Source organism: Pezoporus occidentalis, unplaced genomic scaffold, assembly GCF_034315485.1.
Source record: "Pezoporus occidentalis ecotype Australia unplaced genomic scaffold, CSIRO_AGI_Poc_V1 ctg119, whole genome shotgun sequence".
NCBI lineage: Eukaryota > Metazoa > Chordata > Aves > Psittaciformes > Psittacidae > Pezoporus > Pezoporus occidentalis.
In genome coordinates, this window is record NW_026912983.1 from 1693597 (window position 1) to 1711796 (window position 18200).

The 18200-nt window shown below is 51.7% G+C and overlaps 2 protein-coding genes across 4 annotated transcripts; both read right to left on the reverse strand.

Moving 5' to 3' along the window:
- Positions 1-404: 404 nt before the first annotated feature.
- CORT (cortistatin) lies at positions 405-12200 on the reverse strand. 3 transcript variants are annotated; one of them, XM_062604753.1, is made up of 4 exons: positions 12077-12200; positions 5104-5251; positions 3773-3868; positions 405-744 (listed from the first exon to the last, which is right to left on the reverse strand). In XM_062604753.1, exons 2-4 carry the CDS (start codon positions 5107-5109, stop codon positions 526-528), a joined length of 321 nt encoding a protein of 106 aa, XP_062460737.1. In that variant the 5' UTR covers positions 5110-5251; positions 12077-12200; the 3' UTR covers positions 405-525. The 3 variants fall into 3 exon arrangements, with proteins under 3 accessions (XP_062460737.1, XP_062460727.1, XP_062460718.1); XM_062604743.1 differs by having other exon boundaries at positions 3773-3893; XM_062604734.1 differs by having other exon boundaries at positions 3773-3898.
- Positions 11175-17556, reverse strand: SRM (spermidine synthase). The gene is made up of 8 exons (XM_062604701.1): positions 17291-17556; positions 17007-17127; positions 16614-16706; positions 15292-15445; positions 14387-14470; positions 13916-14061; positions 12887-13009; positions 11175-12333 (listed from the first exon to the last, which is right to left on the reverse strand). Exons 1-8 carry the CDS (start codon positions 17464-17466, stop codon positions 12316-12318), a joined length of 915 nt encoding a protein of 304 aa, XP_062460685.1. The 5' UTR covers positions 17467-17556; the 3' UTR covers positions 11175-12315.
- Positions 17557-18200: the final 644 nt, after the last annotated feature.

An 18200-nucleotide genomic window follows, 5' to 3' on the forward strand; every position in this document is an offset into this window, starting at 1 on the left:
GCACCGGGGGATGCTTTCCCACATTCCCAAACCATCCTCTCCAGATGATAACATCCCACAGTACCCATGGGGGCTCGCACCCCTCAGGACACAACCCCTGCTTCCCAGCACCTGCACCTCACCTTCCCACCCCATGGCAGGGATGCAAACACCCACCTGGCCCTTCACAGGTTGAGCTGCAGCACCTTTAATGACGGCTGTGCTCCTGCTCCCACCGAGGGGCTCGTGGTGGTGCAAGAGCCTCCATCCTCACCGCACACCCCTCACCACTACGAAGCCCCTCCAAAATGGCCGCCGCCCACCAGCGCCCCCCACAAGATGGCGCCCTCCACCATGGGCACCCACAAGATGGCCGCCACCTCCACCGGGTCCCAAGAGCTCCCCAGAGAGGCAGAGACGAGCCCCCGAGGCGCCATGCTTTATTCTGAGGGGTGAAGAAGAAAAGGAAAGGAGCCGGGAGGCCGGGACAGCCGAGGGGAGGGGAGGGGAGGGTGTTGGCGGGGGGTGAGGCCGGGCTGGGGGGCACTAGCAGGAGGTGAAGGTTTTCCAGAAGAAGTTCTTGCAGGGAGCCTTGCGGTCCCTCGGCGATAGCTGCGCGAGGCGGCCCAGCACTGCCCGCTCCTCCTCCACCTTGCCCTCCTCCTCGTCCATGGCTGGGGAGGCCGCCTCGCGCCCCACGTCCACGCTGTCCAGCAGGCCCGCCAGCATCTTCAGGATGGCGTCTTTCCGCACTGTGCTCTGTTCCTGCAGGCAGAGGGCAGGGAGAAGGGAGGGATGGATGGAGGCCCTGGCCCCCACAGCCATCAAGGATGGGGATGTAGCAGGGTGCACGCATCCACCATGGGGTCCCTTCTTGCTTCCCTGCTTCCTGCCCTTGGAGATAACGCTTCTCCCATCAGCAAAGCAGTGCTGGAGCTGAGGGATCAGCGGCTGCCGGGGTCAATCCTCCCCTCTCCCAGCTGGAAGGGGACAGGCACACGTGTGGGTTGTAACTGGAAAAGGGCTGCTACCAAATAGATATGAATCGGCTGCAAAATCCCTCGCTGCCTGCACTAACTGGATCCCTACCTCCTCTCCTGGTAAAGCCATGCTCCCGTCACCGCTCCGACGGCTCAGCATCCTCTGTGGGATCATTGGGAAAGAGGCACCAAGTCCTCAGGAATATTAAGTGCAACCCCATGTAAAGTGCTGAGAATGAAACGTAACAAAGGGGAAAAGGCTGGGTTGGTATAAATACCTTTAGTACTTAAGAGCAAACTATTCCAGCAGCAGCTTGTGTTTCAAGACCAAGAGCCCATATTCCAATAGCCTGACCTTAGGGAAGGCAGGATGAAGTTCTGGGTTGCTGAGCTCCATCCCTTTGCCACAGCAGAATGGTTTGGGCTTGAGGGGTTTCCGTCAGTAACAAGCTGTGAGTTATCTTGTTTCCCTTCACTTTACATCCATCAGACCTAAGGAACTGCTTCTTGCCTGAGCATCTCAGGTCTCTGAGACTCACTAGCAGAGACATGGTACTGGACAAGTGGAGATAGATGGTTTGATAGGAACAGATCCTGTTTCCCAATGTGTATGGGAATCTTGGAAGTGCATTTCCATGCCACTCCTCACAAATGCCACGTTTACTGCTGGGACGGCTGTGTTTATCCACTGACTCTCTTAAGGACCACTGTGGTGAGCGACTCAAAAGATGGACAGACCCAGACAGCAGCAATTACTGTATGCTCCAGGATGTTCATGGATCATTTCTAACCACTTTCTTAGCTCTAGTAACCAACCCTGCTTCCCCCCAAGAGAAACTGAGGCATAGAAAAATAACACGCTATGTTTGTGGCAGAAGAAAGAAGCCAGTTTATGCCTGTCCTGATTCCTACTCCTGTGCTGCAAGCACATAAAGGACTTGAGCCTTTAGGGGACAGACTGGGGAACCCAGCTGAAGATGCCTCTTGGGTCACGTTATCTTGTAAGCTTCCTTCCTAGCTGTGAGCCCTATGTCTTGAAATAACCTGCTGCAAGCCAGGCTCAGGGCTGAGGAAGGCAGAGAGCCTGCTCTTAGGGGGTATTCCTTATGCATGATCGGCTGTGGCTGTTAGTGAAACCAGGCAGCTCTTCCTCTGCGGCAATCCATTCCTAACATCCCTGCTCTTCCTGAGCTGCAAGAGATCAGGGCTCTTTGGCAGCAGTTAGAGACCTTAGCACAGGTTACAGCACACCTTGGGGTAGCTGCTCGAGTCCCTGTACTACATCCAAGAGCGCATCTGAACGCACAGATCTTTGCTCCCCATTGCTATGCATTTTATGGTTGTTTATATGTAAAATCCAAATAGTTTTCATACTTAAAGCATTTGTCTGAGTTACAGCAGTGGTGCCTGTGGGGACTGGTTCATTAGTATCTAACAGAATTAGTATTAGCAGAATGCTCTGAAGAGAATCATTATATCTATTATATCATTTTGTAAGCAACAGCGTGTAGAAGAGTCATTACACTTGAATTAATTCTTGCCAAAGCCTTATTTACCCATTTATTCCCTACAACTTGGTTTTATTTTCCCCAACACCTAGGATTTGTACAGAGTTTACTCTGTACGTACTGGATTTGCCATTGCAGGAATGCACAGCTGGAAGGTCACAGTTATCCCCAGAAGGGTTAACCCCAGCCAGCTGCAGCAGCCCTGATCTCTAGCACAACACTAGCCCTAGCACCTCGCACACTGTACGCTTCTCTCTTGCAGCCAGTTTTGTTGTTAATGGGATGTAAGCCCACTCCTGAAGCAGTGAGACACTGATGGATGAGCTGCAGCCAACGCTGAGACAGAGAAAACAACGTGGATATGCACAAAGGAGAAATTACTGCCTTTGAAACCAATACTGGGATCCTTCGCTTCCCTGGGTAGCTCCTTTGCAGGAACGAAGCAACAGCAGCCTTATGGATACAGCTCTGGACCGGACTGGCAGAGTGTGGGGTGACTGACGACAGCTCCGAGGAACAGCAGGGATGGCAAGGAACATGCAGGTGAGAAAACCGCGGGGCGAGGGCAAGCAGAAGGCAGGTTGTGATTGTTACACTCTTGCTTCCTACCCCTTCGGCCTCTTAGGGAAACAGTACAAACAAAGTTATTATAGTGCTATAGCCATGATAATATTAGGGTTTTGCCAGTTGGTAGGATAATTATATTGCTCTAATAAGTTCTGCCACTGCATCGAGCTGCGCTGGTTCAGAGTGTAATTATTCTAGCAGAACTATGTCAGTATAACTCCCCTTGTGAATACTACTCTGGAAAAAGCAATTTTATTCTGATATAATTACTTCATTTATTATTCCTCTGTTACTTTCCTACTGAACCCATCTTTTAAACATTTGTCCTTCCCATGAGTCCTATTTAAAATATCATCTCCCTTGATCATTTTACCAATTACATATCTTTTCTCTCCCTCCCTAGCACTGTTTCATTCTCTCATGCTGTATTCTTTAAGCAATATTATTTTCTCCTTTTTTTGTCTGCTCTGTGCTTCTTGCCAGTTTTTTCTGAGCTCAGACTTCACTTTTGCATCTTTCTGTCATCTGCCCTGGTACCTTTCCTAAGTAAATCGGCTACTAAGTTGTATTAATAGGCAGAGCTTTGCAGTGCAGGAAGCTGTAGTGCCTTGGAATATAGAGGTGGAAGAGTTTGCATCAGGTGAAGCCTAATTGCCCTTATTACCCTTCCCCTGGCTCCAGCCTGCTCCTGCGTGCCCCCACCTCACCCAGCTCCTGCCCAGGGTGCATTATACTCACCCTGGTGCTCTGTATTGCGAGTCTCTCGTCTCCAGGCAGTGCCGTGGCTCTCACGCTCCACACCAGCAGCAGAACGGACACCAGGCTGGCCACCAGCTGCATGATGCACAGGCTGTGACTACTGTGCTGAATGAGGAAGACTGGGAGAGGGAGCTGTTCCTGGGCTCTCTTCTGCCTCAGACAATGGCTGCAGCCCCTTTTATAGCCCTCCCCCAGCCCAGTGGGTGACGCAAACAATTAAGTCTATATCAAAGGCAAATTAGACTTTGGAGAGGTTGTTAACACTTGGCTGCTTGAGTGGGATACTTCAGTGCCTCTGGGCTTTCCATGTGCCAGACCTGCAGAGGCTGAGGAAGCAAAGGACTGGGACTCTCCAGTAACATGCTGGTTCTCCACTCAGAGAAATCGTAGGCACTACCTGTGCCTCTCCTAGTTAAAACTGAGCTCTCTTTGGGAACAGAATGTTGGATAGAATAGGCCACCAGCTTGCACAAACCTCTAACACTTCTGACCACCAGTATTCAGATAATGGCTTGGACCCTGAGTTCCAGACTCCAGGGGATTTGGATGTGGATCTCTGCATCCATTGATGCATCTCATTGGGGAATGCCAACATACTTGGCTTTCCTTGTACATGATCACAGGCTGCAGCTATGTAGTAACATAATCTGTCTTGCAAACCTACACAAGACTACCTGGAAGCCAGATGGAAGTTACTGGCTTTTGCTCCTAGTGCTGTTTCAATATGACTTGAACCTACCCTGGAAGTACAGATCAACATGGTGAACCCTGACTTGGAGAGGTTGGGCTTAAATGTATTAAAGGTAAAACAGGGAACTGAAAGACTGGTCAGAGCTGGAGCTGCTTTGCTCTGTGAGGCTTCAGAAGAAGGCTCAGGGTGTGCTGGTACTCACTGCAGGCTGCTTGGAGTAAGTTCCTGCCATTTCTGATCTCTGGTTTACAGTTGTTAAGGCTTCTCCTTTGCCCAAAAGGCCGTCCTACCAGTGGGATTGGTCCGTAGGCCAGCAGAAGGTGCTATTAAACACTTCTATCTGCTTTGCGTCGTCCCTATCACTTGGGGATGGCACCACTGCCTGTGAGATGCAGAGGCAGAGCTAGGATCCCATCTCACCACTGGCCCCTTCTCCAGAAACACTGCCTCAGGGCAAGTCCTCTTCTGACCCTAACAACAAACAGCAGTCAAAAGGTGAATTGTGATCCTAATTTAGCACATGTAAAAACCCCACAGGGATGCAATTTGGCCAAAGGGATGCTGTGGCAGGACACAGAACAGAAGGCAGAAAAACCTGTTCCCCACTTCTACTGCTTACCAGCATTACAGTTCCTGGAAACAGCAGGATGAAGCTTTCCCTGCAAATAATGCAGCTCCTAATGCCAGTGAGACCACCCCGGATGCTCCTGAGGGAAAAGATGCCATCGCTTCCATGCACATTTGAAAAGAAACAGTGGATTCCCTCACTGAAAGATACAAAGAAGAAAACCTTTTCAGGGTCACACAGCCCTGTGGGGAAGGTGACAAGCTAGCCATTTCTGGAAACCAACCTTCCTCAAAATACTTTGTAACCTCCTTGTTTCTCACCCCCTTGTGAGAGCTGCCCTCTGCTTCCAGGTGAACCATGAGCTGTTTCCTTCCAATCTGATATCCGCAGCTGATCAGGATTGCTGTGCTAGCCCTTAGGATGGGTTCTGTCAAACACTTCCCAGCCAGTCTGGGGCTCTGAGACAGAGAGTGGTGGAGTCCCAGGCTCCAGCAAGCAGACAAACCATAGGCACTTGCCCAATGACCCACAGCCGATCTGCTCCAGGAGAGGTGCAAGTGGGAAGGTAGCAAATGGAGAAAGCACACTTGGTTGCTCAAGAGGAACACAGGGCAGGTACCTGTGAGTGTGAGATGTGCCTGGGCTGACAGGCAGGCAGGAGTCAACCCCATCCTGGTGGTGATGAGGCAGGACTAAACCTCGCGAGTCTACTAGCCCAAAAGCTAGACAGACAGCAACACCAGCAGCTCTGCCAGGTCTTCATGCTGGGGGCCATCTGCTCTAACCAAACTGCTTGTTCTAATAAACATGGGTTTGTTTGCAGCTCTGCCTTCTGAATGGGCTGTTTCCTACAACGCTTCATTGAGCGAATGGGGTCACAAGTATGACAGTGCTCTTCCACTAAAAAAAGGGGATGATGTGCTGAGCCAGAGATCAGCTCCTGGGGAGACCCACAGGGATGTAAACAGTGACCAGGCTGCAGTGACTGACCTGGGATTAAAGGGCAGTCATAAAATCACTGTTACCTCTTCGGGGGGTTGGCTTTGGAGGGTTTCTGCCCAGATATGTCAGCACCAGACCTGTGGCCCTGCTGCTGAGCATAGCACCGCCAAAACCTGCACTTGTAGCCTGGGCAAGGCTGGGGGTCCCTTCCCAGCTGGGAGGGAGGGAGGGGAATAAGAACACATCAAAGCACTTACACTCCACTGCCCACCAAAGGACCAGATCTCTAAATCCAGTCAGGTTCCCTCCAGGCTCTGCTACAGCATCCTTCAATATTAGATGCCTCTCTTCCACATTCCTTCATCTTCTCTTGTGCCCTTCCCTTCTTCACATTCCCTCTGCTACTTCCCCTGCATTAGTCTGTCCTCCTTAAGCTCTGCCCCTCCATCCTCTTTGCAGAGACCCTGCTGGTTCTGCTACCACCACTGCTGATCCTCTCCACCACAGGCTATAGCATCATCTCCTTCTCCAGAGGAAGTACAACAACTCTGCAGTGATAAAACTGCTCCTTTTAGTAATTGGAAAGAATTCAGCATCTAGCACCAGGATTGTTCTTCGTTCCTGCTGTTCCTTGCTCCCTGTTGCATTGGCTGACCTTTAAGAAGGGCCCCAATTATTGTTTTTGCCAACACTTAAACACTTATCACTCTGTACAGGAAAAGCTGAAGGTCTTCCTTGGAGGAATAAACATTTCTGACAATTCTTTCCTTGATTTCCTCTTACCACTTCATCTCCTTCTGTTTTCTGACTCACCCTTTAGAAGTCTCTCTCCTGTCTGGAGTTGTACATGGTCTGAGTGGGTTTCTACCACTTTTCAGTGAGGGCAGATCTATCCAAAATCAGCATGCCCATGAGCATATCCATGGGAACCTGGTAAGGGTAGGGATGCTCCAGAAGAAAGTTCTGTGCACAGTAACTGGAAAAGGCCTGGCTATCCAAGGACTTTATCCCCCACTTCGTGTGGCTTCAGCAGAGGTGCAGAGTGGGTTCAGAAATACAGCAGAATATGCTTCCACAATCACATAAAACAACCTCCATCTTTTCTATGAGTAAAGGTGCACAAGCATCATGCACTGGGAGAGGTTTTAATCTTTCAAGAAAGAGGTCCCTGACCATTCCTCAGTGCATCTGTACAGCAGCAAAGACTGCGATACAAAGGCTAAGGCTATGTCTGGCACCAAATGCCACATTAAGGAATGAGGTAACTTTTCAACTGCTTTCCTCTATGGCCTGGTTATTTGCTGTCTTTTGCCCATTTGTTGCCTGGTTTGGGTTCAGATCACCACAAAGCACGTAGCAGAATTCCATCAGGCTTATAGAACAAAGTCTGGTTCCCAAAGGTGAAACACTCAGCTGCAGCTGAAGGAAGGGTTCAAATGCTCCTACTTTCCTGTCACTGGAACCCTTTCTCTTTGCCCTCAAGAGTCCCTAGTTTCAAAGGCCAATGCAATAAATACAGCAATAGTCAGTTGTGAGCCTTCCTGGAAGGGGAAACCAATTTGTTCATGGGCTTGAAATCACAGCTCATTTGTGAGGACAGCATTCCCTCGCACCGCGCTCCCCGGGGGCCTCCGAGGAGCATGCAGGTGGCTGCTCCAGCCACGGCTTTGCATCGGCTCTCATCCGACAGCCCCAAGGAAGAGGCAGCGTGAGCGTGGGATGATGCTCATCTCTGCTGAGAGCTGCAGAGCAGGTGTGGGGGGGGAGGAGGAGGGGAGTACCGCAGGGATGCTGCTGCCAGAGCACGCACGACTACGAGCCTGTTACAGCTCCCTGGGGACGTGGAGCTGGGGGGAGCTGTGCTGCCTTCTCTGCCTGTCGAGCCCAGGAGGATGAAGGGAGGGTGAGCGTAATGCTTCAGTGGTGTGCTCAAAACCTGCTGCCATTTCAGAATGTAAAGTTAAACATTTCGGTTATGCCACCAAAGTCTCCTTCAAAAGCGACTACTTGCTATGAAACACCTGTACTGCAAAAATGCCTCTGTTTTCCACGGAAAACGTTACGCCTGGCTCCACGCAGGAGGCATTGCAGGCTGTAAAGCAGGGTCAGGACACCTGGGGTTACTGCCTACTGGCATATGACCTGACCTGTTGGACCACACTCGTCCTGTTGGTGGTAAGATTGGCTGGACAAGACTTAGATAGAAAGGGTTCTTTACCATTTGGATTTCCTGAGGGATCGCATGCACACTGTGCCTTGGAATTCAGTCAGCAAGAGCTCCCCAGGGACGTTAAGATGTGGGACAGCTCAGCTGGGAGAGCTTTAAACAGGAATTCATGCGCTCCGGACAGCATGGGGTTCTGGTTACTCCTCATTACAGCTGAAGGGGGATGAAACACATGCAGGGTCACCACATACATCATCTTGCCCCTCACCATAGCACACAGCATCAGCTTCCCCGGAGATGTGGGCCCCGCGCTGCTGCAGCAGCCGTTCAGTACCAAGGAGAGGGCAGCTCCCTCCTGCAGGGTCCTCAGCCCTCACCACGAGCACTGCAAACCCCACCAGCCACAGGCCTGCAGCTGGGATCCCAACATCTGTAACACCCCTCCCCTCCTTCAGCTGCTTCACACATCACTGTGCTGCGATTGAGATTCCCTCGCTCCAATTCCCCACCTTTTGGTATTTGGAAAGCACTTAACTCCATCCTATACATAGCCAAGAAAGAGCATCACCTAAACTTCTCAGTGCTTAACTTGTTGAGAAGATACTTAGCCATTTCCTCTGATACTCCTGCCAGACCTGAGCTGCTGTTTCACACTTTCCATACTTTTACCTCTTCTTCCCCCACCATTTCATCATAGGAACTTTTCTCTCCCTGAACCTGGTGCCACTTGTTACTAATTTTTTGGCTGTTTGCTTCCTGAGGCTGCTGTTCCCCTATGAAAGATGAATTGTCATTCTTATTTCAGCAGTCTCTTGCTCCAGCCAAGCTTCATCAATAATTCAACCAAGCCTCAATAACATTAGCTCTGGATGAATACGACACTCAGGCCAATTAACTGCCAGAAAGGGCTCAAGAGATACAGGCAAGAGATTTCTCTTCATTTTTTTAAGCTCCTTTCTGAACTTCTAAAAATTGAGTTAGTCCAATGAGCAAAGCCCAGAGCAGAGTCTGACAGAGCTCAAAAGGCGCCAAGAGGCTTAAGCAATAGATGTGCTAAAGCCCATCAGGCTCTGTTCCCTCGCTTGTCTCCACCTGCTCTGACTGGTATGACATTAAACGTTACTTGGGACACAGCCTATCCCTGCTCATATGCTCCTAGCTTAATAAGATGCTGGAACATGACTGCAGCATGTCTAGACAACAACATCACTGTGGATCTTTGCTTATGAACAGTGTTGCTTGACAAGCCTTGGGCAAAAGCCAGCTAAAACTCAAAGTCTTTTAGTTGACCACCTGGAGACACCGCAGTGCTTGCTTTCGAATGTTCAGTGCTCAGGTCTACGTGAGGCCCCATTAGTTCTCTCCTGTTGGGCATCACCCAAATTGCCAGCCAGTCTCTTTTCAGTCCCCAGCATCCTTGGCCGCAGCATCCTGCACTGTAACAGCCCTGATGTATGTCTGTGGGAGGGATCAATCAATCTGTGGACACAATTGCCTGACAGATGATTGACACACCAAAATCCATTCTAAACAGCACATAGACCTTAAGTCACCCCTGTGTGGTGAGCTGCTCAGATGGAACTACCTGTAGATGGACAAACTCTTGCTCCCTCCTCCTGCTGCACTGTTATGAGTTCTTGATTCTGGCACTGATGTCTGCCTTCACCTATTGCAAGACACTGATGTCTTTGAAAGTGCCTGTAAAGAACAGCAATTTGGAATAGCTTGGGAACTACACATAGGACCCTGTGGACAGAGGTTGTGTGACCTGGATGACAAACAGCCTTTCTTCCTGCTCTCATCACTGGCCATTGGCTGAACTTAGAAAGCTGGAGGCAGCTCACTGAAAGAGGGAGTAATTAGCTGTGTGGAGATTAGTAACAGGTTTGAGGAAGCTCTTTCCCTCCTGGGCATTGTTGTACTCACCAAGAGTGGGTGGAAGGCTTGAACTTGTTACTAGTTGGCAGCTGCTCTAAGGCCTTCCTGGACTAACAGTCCTGGTCTTAATTCCCATTCCAGGAGAGAGAAAGTGCCAAAGGTAGTTTTCTATCAGGGATGAAGGGCTGAATGGGGTTCAGGTCCTCCAGCAATTTAAACAGGAGTGGCTAGAAGCAGCCTCTGCTCTTTAAAAGAGCTGAGCAATGAAAACGCCTCAATAGCCCTAACTAATCAGTAGCTGTAGGAGAAAGGAGACAGGTACCCAGAGCATTGAGAGACAAAACAGTAATCTCAACAAAAAGGAGACCCAGACTCAGCTCTACAGTTTACCAATACTCTGCAAACCCCTGTGACCACAAAGAAGCTGTACCAATGCCTGTACTAGAAGGGAGCATTGGAAAAGAAGTGTCAAATCTCAGAAAGGGGAGAAAGCAGCAGGGTTGGTACTGACACCACAAAACTCCCTTGCTGTAGGCACACAGTGGCTGCACCACGTGTGCTGTTTGCATGGCCACAAATATGGTAATGCTCAACCCCAACCTCTACAAAAGCTTGCTCCTTCTACAGCTTTCTCCTACCAAGTGAAAAAGCCTCTCCCAGAAGGAGCTTTTTTGTCTACTCCTGATGCCACCTAGCGACTGTCCCCGGCCTGTTCAGCTTAAGCTCACCTTGGAGCCACCACACTTTTGCAGAGGAAAGGATGATGCGGCTGAGTGGGGCCAGTGATAGCCAGGGATTATGTGACGCTATCAGGGAGATGGGCAGCTAGAAAAGGGCTCGGAAAGCTGTTATACCAGAGGCAGCATTCGGGCTGGTGAACAGCTTGGACAGAAGGCACTGACTTCTGCAGCACAGAGGATGACAGAAGCTGGAGCTATTATGCAGTCAGGTTACAATATAACATGCAACAATCACTCTTCAGAGCTTAGTTTTGTTTGCAACTCGCCATCCCTAGAGCCAAAGGAGAGAGCAAGTTAGAACAACTCCACAGCACCCCTGACAAGCACAACAGACTTTCAGGACCTCTAGTTCCACCCCACACTTCCCCAAAGAAGCACAGTGACCAACACTGATGTCACCTTAACCAGAGCCGAGTGTTTAATTGAGTGCAAGGGAGCGAGCACCGCAGTGGTTGTGCTGGGGAGATGCCCACTGCACAGCGGTGGTATGGAGCCTTATAAACAGAAGTAAAGAAGTGGAGGCAGATCCATCTCACGACAGAGTACAACGAAAAACAACTTGTGCATCTGGGGATTCTGGGGGCAGCATTAGAAATAATGAGGCCCCCTAAGGACTAGCAAATACCCAGGCTTGAGGCATCCCAGCATGACCGAGATGAGAGATTTGTCAGCACAACTGACTCCCCAGCATCAGTACTTAACAGCAGGCAATGGATCTAAGGTTTGGTTTTTATATAGATATATTTATATTTATATATATAAAGCGCCTATCACCATATTGATAAACATTCTTTGGAACCACTCGGAGGCAGAGGTAAGAACAGGAGTCAGCCTGCTCCTACCTCAGCACTTCTGTTTCCAAAAAAGAAGCCACAAGACTTTGCTGCCAGCCTGCCTGGCTGGTGTTTAATACTGCTACTCCATCAGGGTTGGAGGGAGACCTATTGTGAATGGCAACAGTTTGCACTGTGACTTCTCCAACTGTGCTGCAGAACAGTGCAGGTGTCGCAGAAGGGCAGTGGGACATGAAGGCTCAGACCCGTTACCAGTCAAAACGTCTCAGCAGCAGGGAGCTCCTATCAGGAGAGAGCAACAACTCTGGGCACAAAGCTCTCGCTCTCTGTGCTTAAGGCCGAGGCAGTGACCCTTCTGCACTCTTCCCAGGTTTCAGAAGATCACCAGACAGAAATAGGTGTCAGTTATAAATACATCATGTCAGTTGCAGGGGGTGGAGGTGGGATGGGGGCCACAGGGAGGGGAGAATTTAGAATGGAGAGAAAGGAAAAAGACATCTTACGTTTCCAGCACTGGAAAGAACAGTTTTGACCTCACGCACTAAGTCAGCAGACCTGTTCAATAGTCTTATCTGGCTTATGCACCATCATCTTTAACACATCATCAAAGGGAGTGTTGGCTGGCAAGGGGTTAAACAATCCCACACAGTGGAGAGCAAATCTGCAGTCTGCTGGGAAGGTCCCAACCACGTCACCGATGATCTCAGGGTCCAACTTGAAGGAAGGAAGCAGCTTCTCAGTCTCACACGTCACTCAGGGCCTGGAGACAGCCAAAGACAATAAAGCGTCAGGATGGACCCACTGCAGCTCTCCCGGTCCTTAACAGACACATGGCTCTGAAACACATTTGCCTTCATCCCTCTAAGGAGGCTTTTTTTCCTGGAACCTGCAGTTGCAAACCAGTTAGATGACAGAATGACTGTCCTGCAAGGCAGCAGGCTGAACTACAGCACAGCATCCTTTCCCTACCCTCTGGTTTGTGCCAGAAACCACAACCACGTTTTATCTGCCTTTTGGAGCTTTCCAGTGGGAACCAGTAGTTCTGCAATTTACATTTGGTAGGTGAAGTAGGAGTGATCTGCCATCAAGGCATGGGACATGAACCCAAAGAACAGTTCCAAACTGAACTCCAGTCTTCCCACACTGACTCATACTCAGCTATGTCATACAAAATGCTAAATGCTGCCCTGCTCTGACTTGCCCACTGAAGCCTTTAGGGTTGCAGGAAGTCCTCAGTCCTGTGTGCTCCTAATCCTGCTGAGAGAAGTTGTACCTCATCCTTGAGGGAGGAACAGCAGCACAGCCTTGCTTACCTTCCGTGCAAACTCCGGCAGAATGAAAGCTGCCCGATGGATGTCAGAGTTGTAGTATTTCAGACTCCTCTCCTCTACTTGTTGCTGTGAGAGCTGCTGCACAGGCTCCCGGAAATTCGTGTTCTGCAGAAGAGAAGTCAGGCAGCTCTGGAGTGTTTGGGCAGCGAGCAAAAGGCTGTGTGACAGCACTGGGTTCATGGCAGAGAACCAAGAGGATGTGCAGCAGAACAGATGACTTTCTCTTCTAGTATGAGGTCAAAGGTTCTGCACAGCTCCAGTCCCCAGGGCTGGGTTTACACTCTTGTACCCCTTGTGACTAGCCCTTATTCACAGATGTCAACACATGAGGTCAGACTGCATGGGCCAGATGAAGCTATCAGATTGTGCCTCAGCATCTAAGCAGCAAGGCTTTTGCTCTTCAGAGCAAACTCCATGTCTGTGTTAAGTCAGGCACAGTGCATGCTGCCAGCGCCCCTGATAAATCACACACACTGGTGTAGGGAGGCAGGAGCACTGCTCCTGTGACAGCTGCATTAGAGACTTGCTGTAATGCAGCAGACTGGGAAGAGAGCAGACCTCAGTGGTGTGACATGGATGTACCACCCCACATCCTAACAACGACTCACTTGGATCTCTGCATGAGATTACCAGTTGCAAGCCAATCCTTATCAAGCAGGTGCTGCTTTGTAACAGCCAGCATCAATAAGCCATAGGATTAACAGGCTCTGGAAACTGGCAATGGCTTCCTCCCTTCCAAGTTTGTTGTACTAGAGAGAAAATAATGTCCTTTTCTAAGGCAACCAGTTACAGTACTGGTAAGTACTGGTTAGTTCTGCGCTTCATTCAGCACTGAGCAAGCTGCATTGCTGCTCTGGGGCCCTGGGCTGGCAGAACCAGGACCCAGCATGACTCTAGAGGCCTCAGCTGGGAGAACTCAGAGCTGCAGCTCAAGCTCTGTAAGGCACAGCCTGAGGCAGGCTGTGTGCTTCCAGGGAGTGGAAAAGGGCACTTGAGGTGCCTGGAACTCACCGGGTTTTTGCTGCAGAGCATGAAGCCAATCTGCCCGCTGGGATACGTGGGGATGGTGCAATAGGCGTATTCCACCACAGGGAACAGAGACTTGCAGAACTGACGCATCTCCTTAATGAGATCCAGGTGCAGCCACTGGCATTCACCTACAGGGAGAAGGGAAGATGGGATGTGAGGTGAGAGCTGCCCCTCTTTTCTGCACAGGTCTGGGCCAGGTTAGCAGCGGTCCCAAGTCCAAACCTGCTCTACTGTGCACAGCTCATGTGGTTTCAAAGCAAGATAACACCCTTACACCAGACTTACTAAGTGCAGTCCAGCAGTTAATGAGCTGATGCATCCAGATCAAAACACTCCTGTACCTGGGAGCTAAAATGGACCTCACTGCCTATGTAATGTCTCCCCAAGAAGAGTCCCCTTTGCATCTCTGTGCAATGATCTGGCATCAGCCTCTGCCAGAGACATCCTCCTCACCTTGGCAGCAAAGAATCCCATCCTCTCGCAGGGCTGTCTTCATCAGCTGGTAGTAGGATTCTTTGAATAAGCTTTCTGCAGGACCTGGGAGACGAGTGAGTGAAGAGGTATGCTGAGAGAGACACTAACACAGTGGGCTCCTGAGAGTTTGCTCAGTGCCTACAGGGACTGCACTGGAAAAGGAGAATTTCAAATGGCTTTTCGGTGATCGCAAGCATTGGAGATAATCTGGAAGCAAAGAGTTTTGCCCGGGTGAACTCCAGCCTGCACCTAGCATGGCAAATCCATCAGCATTTTAGCTTTGCTCAATAGCAAGCCCAGGACCTTTATCAAAGACAGTCTTAGCTCCTGCCTCTTGCTTCAGTGAGCTCTTTTTAAACTGAGCTCCTGCTCCAAACTGCCTTTTAGAGATGCCTCTTCCTGTGTTGACTATAGCAACAGTAAAGGTGACTCAGGTGCTCACTGTCAGGCCCCTAAAATGAGGTGCTGTAACTACACTTGGTCCTTCTCTACCTTAGTTTCCCCCCTTCAGAAATACAGCAATCTCACTGCAGCCATCTTTAGGTTAGGTACAGACAGCAACAGCACACAAGCTACTGCTTCATTAGTGGGCACATGTGCAAAGCTGTCCCCCTCCATGAGATTCCTGGATTAACTCTTTGCCCGAAGCAATAGCTGCTGCAGTTAAATTTTGAGGAAAGAAATGGGACAGCCGGCTTGAAGCCTTGCTAATAGAGTTTTCTGGTCTTCACCCTTCCCTTTCTCTATCAAAAGAGCTGACCCAGTGAGAATCTTTTCACTCAAAAGGAGCCTGGGCAGGCTGGCATTGCTTCCAAGAGGTAGGGTAGAAGAGAAAAGGAGGAGGAGTGTGGAAAGCAGTGCCCTTTTATGGCCAGAATTCTTACCCATGGGGTCAGATGAGTCCGTGATAATCACATCAAAGGCTTCTTGATTTTGTTTCATGAACTCAAAACCGTCTCCCACGTGCAAGGTCAGCTTTGCGCTGGAATACCCCACTGCCATCCCTGGGAGGTACTTCTTGGATACCTGGATCACATCCTGGAATACAGAGAGCACAAGGGGGTCAGCAGAGGGTACAAGGAGCTACTTCTCAGGCTACTGTGCAGCTGCAGCTGCAAGAGGAGCACAATGAGTCATTTCCTTCTATGCCTTCAGCACAAACCTGACTCGCTAGCAAGATCCTCAAGAGCTGTCAGCATCTTCAGCCAACAAGCTGCGCTCAGCCCTTTCCTATGGCCTCAGGGTTCAGTGACACTGTTGGTCTGTCCTTGCCAAACTCAACAAGAAGAACTTGGAGCTTCAAAAGCTCCCCAAGGAACTGTGAGAATACGATTACAGATCTGACATTACAGCTCCTTTTCCCTGCAGACATCACTTGCAGAGGTGATCTCAGCTCAAGACTTTTCTTTTATTCTTCTTAAACCATTCCTGCAGGTTTCTAGATGCAAGGTGAGAGTTATCCCCACCTCTGCTCTACGGTCACTGCATCACCCCCTTCGTTCTAAAACTGTTAAGAGAGCCACTGCCAGAGGCCCAGCAATTGCACTGAACATGACCAGCTTCTCGCAGCTGGCAAAGACATAAAAATATGCTGGTGTCAGGCAGTGCTGGTTCAAACCCAGGCACATATGCCTATTAGCATGGCAGACAGAGTGCACAGTCTCATAGAGCAGCGCTTCCCATTCTTAATACAGCCCTGCTTTGAGGAAAGAGCAAAACTATCTTAGAAAGTACAGCATCAAAACAAACTGACCTAGAGGGGATGAGCCCATGTATTACAGAAACAAATCCCCCCCACTTCTTTCCTGCTTTCAGTCACAGGAGACTGCTTAACAAAGCAACCATCCTCTTCTGGCAGGAGCAGTGCTCTGCTCTGCACTGGCAGAAAGGGAAAAGCAGCAGCTTCACAGAGCTAGACTTCTCCTTCCCCAGATCTCGTGCCTGGCCCACGCTGGCCTGGAAAGCCCTTGTGTGTCAAAGAAGTCCCATGAAAGAGGCAGCCAGCTGCCACGTAGATGATTCGTGAGGCAAAGAGGTGGCGCTGTCAGTGTCACGCCAGCATCGCAAGGCAGCAAACGCACGCTGCTGACAAGGGGCAGCAGGTGAAGCAGCAGCTCCGGGGATGCTGCGAAGCAGAGCTGCTTCCTGCTGGGCAGCCCACCCGTCCCAGCGAAGCCCCCGGGCACCTCCTCGCAGCCCAACGCACCTCATCGATCTCGCACTGCACCACGGACTCCACGGTCGGGTGTTTCACCACCTCTCGCAGCACTCCCCCGTCGCCGCCACCGATGATCAGCACCTGGGAGAGAAGAGGGCAGAGAACCGGCCATCAGCGGGATGAGCTCACGGGGGAACTTTCACAGCGTGGCCTAAAAAAGCACGGCCTAAACCCAGCAGCCCTGTGGGCTCGTCCCGCCCCGGCTGGGATGTGCTGCGGGGCCCACGCGGGCTGCCTGCAGCGTGGGAGCGCCAGAAGCCACGGCCCCAGCCAGCCTCTGGCAGCGGCAACCCTGAAAGGGCCGGTCCGGAGGACGGGAGCCGCTGTGCGGGTCGGGCCCCGGCCGGGGAGAGCCCGCAGAGAGGGCCGGGGACGACTCACCTTGCGGGGGTCGGGGTGGCTGCAGAGGGGCAGGTTGGCGATCATTTCCTGGTAGGAGAACTCGTCCCGCTCCGTGCACTGGATCACCCCGTCCAGGACCAGGACGTTGCCGTAGGTGGTGCTGAGCAGAGCGGGGAAGCGGCGTTGGAGCCGGCCCGCGGGCCGCGCTCCCCCGCCCCCTCCCAACGCCGCCAAGGCCCCACCGCATGGCGCTGGGCGCCGCGCTCCCACCCGCTCCCCGCACACCACCGCCAGCCCGGGCCGCGCTCCCGGCCTCACCGCACCTGCGGAAGACGAGGATCTCCTGGTAGCGGGAGCGCTGGTGGTGCAGGAGCTCCTCCACCTGCAGCGACATGGCCTGCCCCGGCCACAGCCGGCACGTCTCACGGAACCAGCCCTCGCGGATCAGCGCCGCCGCTCCGAGCTCCGTCATCCCGCACCGCCCGCCGCGCTCCGTCATCCCCGCACCGGCCACCTGCGCCTCTCCGCTGCCACCCGCCTGACCCCGCCGGCGCGGGAGCCGAGCGCGGGGGCCCACGCGCCGCCCCGCCACGCCCCGCCCCGCAGCGCGCGCGCCGCCGCGCCACTATTGGCTCAAGCCGGCGGTGACGCGCCGGCGCGCCCGGGGACACGTGGGGCGGCGCGTCCGGAACGGAGCCGCCTCCGCTCCGGCGGTGAAAGGGCGCGTCCGGTCCGGCCCCCCCCCCCACCCGCAACCGGTACCGGCACCTGGAGGCAGGGCCCGGGCGGGCGGAGGAGAAGGCTCTGCCCCACCGCGGGAACGCGAGTGACTCCCGTCAATAAAGAGTCCGCTTCGGCCGTTTCGAACGCCGATGTTGTACAAGCGGGCTCTTGCCCAGCGCTCGGAAGCGTTACAAAACGTGGTGCGTGCTGCAACGGGCAGGCTTTGGGGTGGTACACCGAGGTTACACCACGAGTGGTTCTTACCAGGTTATAGGAGGATTGCCCTCAGCGACTGCAGCGCAGTTCTAGGATGGGGGTCTTCTAACGCTACAACTTCATCACATTCATAGATGTAACCAGGTGAATAAAGCATGTGATTTGCTGGTCACCTCCATTAAAGGTGGCCATAAACCTATGGCCGTAAACCACGTAAGAGAAACCAGCAGAAGACTACAATGAAGATCACCCTTGAAGTGTCCACCTTGCATGGAATTTTAAGTAGGACACTTA